The 4,306-nt window shown below is 39.2% G+C and overlaps 1 protein-coding gene across 1 annotated transcript in view; it reads right to left on the bottom strand.

Annotated features, from left to right (window-relative positions):
- The window catches only part of LOC107584038 (deleted in malignant brain tumors 1 protein-like), a 17,896-nt gene that overhangs the window by 1,883 nt on the left and 11,707 nt on the right, over nucleotides 1–4,306 (bottom strand). Inside the window, 3 exon segments of the mRNA XM_016270442.1 lie at nucleotides 8–127; nucleotides 393–635; nucleotides 835–1,143. Coding sequence (XP_016125928.1) covers nucleotides 8–127; nucleotides 393–635; nucleotides 835–1,143 — 672 coding nt within the window.

Raw genomic sequence — 4,306 nt, 5'->3', positions numbered from 1 at the left:
TCTCTACACACCACTGCAGCGTCTGTTAGATTCCAGCCATCATCACACACTGTTCCCCACTGACCGTCACGAAGAACCTCCACTCGCCCAGAACAGGAGTTGTCACCATTTACCAACCTGACAGTTACTATTCACACAGATAATAAAAATACAAGTTGTTTTTACTCCCATATCATTGTGTATTTTACTATTAGCTTATTTCAACAAGAACACATTGTGTTAGATTAAACAATTACAGTATTGTTCTATTTAACTCTCTTGGGTCATTCCTTAAAAAAGGAAAACATGCAATTTTACGAATGTACAAATGAATATTTTTGGCTCACAGTTACAAATGACTCCAGAATCATGGGAATGTTGGCAGTTATGTGTTCCCCATCCACCTGTCCTACAGTTCATCAGTGAAGACTCAGTGCCAGTACAATTCACATCATCCATCCATATTTGTCCTGATCCCTGGCCCAAATAAGCAACACTCTTTGCCTCGATCGCATTCCCACAGCCCATCTCTCTACACACCACTGCAGCGTCTGTTAGATCCCAGCCATCATCACACACTGTTCCCCATATTCCATTATGAAGAACCTCCACTCGTCCAGAACAGGAGTTGTCACCATTTACCAACCTGACAGTTACTATTCACACAGATAATAAAAATACAAGTTGTTTTTACTCCCATATCATTGTGTATTTTACTATTAGCTTATTTCAACAAGAACACATTGTGTTAGATTAAACAATTACAGTATTGTTCTATTTAACTCTCTTGGGTCATTCCTTAAATAAGGAAAACATGCAATTTTACGAACGTACAAATGAATATTTTTGGCTCACAGTTACAAATGACCCCAGAATCGTGGGAATGGTGGCAGTTATGTGTTCCCCATCCACCTGTCCTACAGTTCATCAGTGAAGACTCAGTGCCAGTACAATTCACATCATCCATCCATATTGGTCCTGATCCCTGGCCGAAATAAGCAGCACTCTTTGCCTCGATCGCATTCCCACAGCCCATCTCTCTACACACCACTGCAGCGTCTGTTAGATCCCAGCCATCATCACACACTGTTCCCCACTGACCACCACGGAGAACCTCCACTCGTCCAGAACAGGAGTTAGTGCCATTTATCAGTCTGATATTGTCTGTACTAGTGGGAATTGTAAAACCTATGCATGCAATAGAGTCAAAGATGCAGATTATTAAAATGTAATTTTACTTATAGTTCTGAGACATTTATTGCTTTTATTGTGCTGAAAATATAACAAAATTGGTGACCAAGATTTGTTTCAGTGTATAGCATAATGCTCTTACCTAGAAGCAGAAAGAGTTGCATGAACCACAGCATAGCGGCTAGAAATATATTAGATATGATATATTATTCATGTTCATGTACATTCATTGCTTTGTCTTATGTTCTACACTACTTTCTGAATTAATAATAATAATAATCTATTGTATTCAGCCTATAAGGTTTCAAAGCATTTTTTACAGTGTAATCAAGTAACTGTAAAAATTCTAAACACCTACTGTAAGATAATTTTCTAATTGTATAAGTGAGTTTTTCTAATTGTGTTTAGTCATATTGTAATCAAATATATATTATATTATAACAATATAAATATGATTTATATGTTAATACCTGCTAAATGGTTCTCTTCTTCGTCTGTCTGTTTGAAAAGTGCTGTGTATATGTGACATGTACTTGTGTTTTTCTGCCGTATATGTTACAGTTTTATGTAAAATAGATATCATATTTGTTAAACAAAATTTCTTTGGAATTCACGTGTGGTTTGCTGCATGAAAGATTGGATGTGTGTCTAATTTGTTTAACGGAAAACATGAGATGAAACAAAGAGCCTTTGTTTGTGGAAGCTTGTTACTTTCGAAAGTCATTGTCATACTAGTGTAACCCCCCGGGGTCCTACTCGCACCCGCTCCAGGCAGAGCAGGTGAAGGAGCCTGAGGCAGAGACGGAGAGCCGATGAGCAAGGGCGACGGGGAGGATCCAGAGGGCCAAGACAGAGCAAATGGCTCAGGCGACCAAGGCGGACGCGGGGATTCAGAAGGCCGCGGTGGAGCCGGAGCAATCGGACCGAGGAGGAGCCAAAGAGAAGGAGGAGCCTGACAGAGCAAGAGGGACGGAGGGGCGAGGCGCAGCCGGAGGAGTGGAGTCCCGAGGCGACGGATGGTCGACGACAGACCAAGGCGGAGCTGGTGGACTGCCGGGCCACGTCGGAGAGGAGGGAGCTAGGGGCCATAGTGGAGCCGATGGGTCGAGGTGGAGTCTGGGACTCAGAGGCTGGAGGCGGAGACAAGGGATTCTCCAGCCATGCCGATGATGGAGACTGGCAGACGGTGCTCGCACCGAACAGATGGTAGGCTGAGGGTGAGCAGAGTGGCTGCCAGACGACAGCGGTGGAGGAAGCAGGAGCGGGAGGGTGGGTGTACATTTCTGAGCCTCCGGGCTCTCAGGGCTGGTGTGCGCTGCCCACACACACCAAATCGCGACTCCCAGCATTGGGAGCGCGTCACACATGGAAATGACAGGGCTGGCAGACAGTTCAGGGCAGAATGGTAAGTCTGAGGAAGGTGGGAGGAGAATGGGCATGTCCGCGCATATATCTGCCTCCCAGTCTATTAGGTCCCCTTCAAAGTCCAGCAGTCCCAGATACACAATAAGCTCACCCTCAGCCATGGTGCAGTGGGCGGAGCTCCTCTGGACAAACGAGCACATTTGCACATTCATATTTAAAATAATTTTAAATATTTGAACGCATACCAATTTTAAATGCATACCATTATAAATGTTTCTTCATGATGGTCAGTGGGGAAGAGTGTGTGATGATGACTGGGATCTAACAGATGCTGCAGTGGTGTGTAGCATTTATTATATTAAAGTTTAATAAATCTGTAAAAAATGTATTGCTCATTTTAATTTATATTTTTTAATGCATTAACTAACATTAACTAATGGGCTCTTACTATAAATTGTTACCATCGCATTCAAAATGTATTTTTGTTTAACTATTCTTTGAAGTCAATAAAGTTTGGTTTAGCTAAAAAGTAAAACAAATTTACATGTATGCAAATTCAAAATTGATGATGCTGGAATAATAGATTGCTAAAGCACAGTTGTTCATTCATAAAATGGCACTTCTGTTTCTGTAAATAGTACAGACAATTGTATAATTGAGTGTTGTTTTTTTCAGTCGTATTTAGTAATTTGTAATCAAATATATTTTACAGTGTCCAAAGTAGACGATTTTTCACAATAACCCTTCTTATAATATATTATCTATATAAGCATAGCTAGCTATAAAATATATCATTAAATAAATAAAAAATATGATTTCTGTGTTATTAATACCTGCTAAATGGTTCTCTTCTTTATCTCAGATTGAGTCTGTTTGAGATGTGCTGTGGACATGTGACAGTTTTATGGTCTGCTTTTCCCTCATGTTATGTATGTTACATTTATATTCAAATACAGTAGATCATATTTGTTAAACAAAATTTTACCTCAGAATTCATGTGCATTTTATCAAAGACGTTTGCAGGCTGTATGTTTAATTTGTTAACCAGGAAAACTTTAAATTAAACATTGACTTGTCTATGGAACCTTGTTATGTGTGGAAGTTTAAGGTGCAGTGGTAACACTTTACAATAAGGTTCATTAGTTAACTACATTAGTTAACATGAACTAATAATGAACTGCACTTATACAGCGTTTATTAATTTTTGTTACTGTTAATTTCAACATTTACTAATACATTATTAAAATATTGTTAACATTAGTTAATGCACCGTGAACTAACATGAACTAACAGTGAACATCTGTATTTTTATTAACTAACGTTAGCGTAGATTAGTAAATACAGTAACAAATGTATTGCTCGTGGTTAGTTCATGTTAGTTAATACATTAACTAATGTTTAACTAATGAACCTTATTTTTTTAACCTAGTTTTTCAAAATGTACGCACACAGTATGAAGAAATATCCGATTGAAATTAGACCAGAACAGCACAGAGGTCAATAAAAAACTGACAGTTCTGCTGCCTTAAAGGGGTCATATGATGTTGCTAAAAAAGAACATTATTTTGTGTATTTGGTGTAATGAAATGTGTTTATGTGGGTTAAGGTAAAAAAAAAAAATATTTTCCACATACTGTACATTATTGTTTCTCCTCTATGCCCTGCCTTTCTGAAACGCGGCAATTTTTCTAAAGCTCATCGGTCTGAAAAGCGAGGTGTGCTCTGGTTGGCCAGCTGTCCAGTGCGTTGTGATTGGCCGAATACCTCAAGC

This window comes from Sinocyclocheilus grahami, unplaced genomic scaffold (genome assembly GCF_001515645.1).
Source record: "Sinocyclocheilus grahami isolate Dianchi unplaced genomic scaffold, SAMN03320097.WGS_v1.1 scaffold56.1, whole genome shotgun sequence".
NCBI lineage: Eukaryota > Metazoa > Chordata > Actinopteri > Cypriniformes > Cyprinidae > Sinocyclocheilus > Sinocyclocheilus grahami.
Note: the sequence above shows the minus strand (reverse complement) of the source record. Positions and strands in the feature narration are given on the sequence as shown.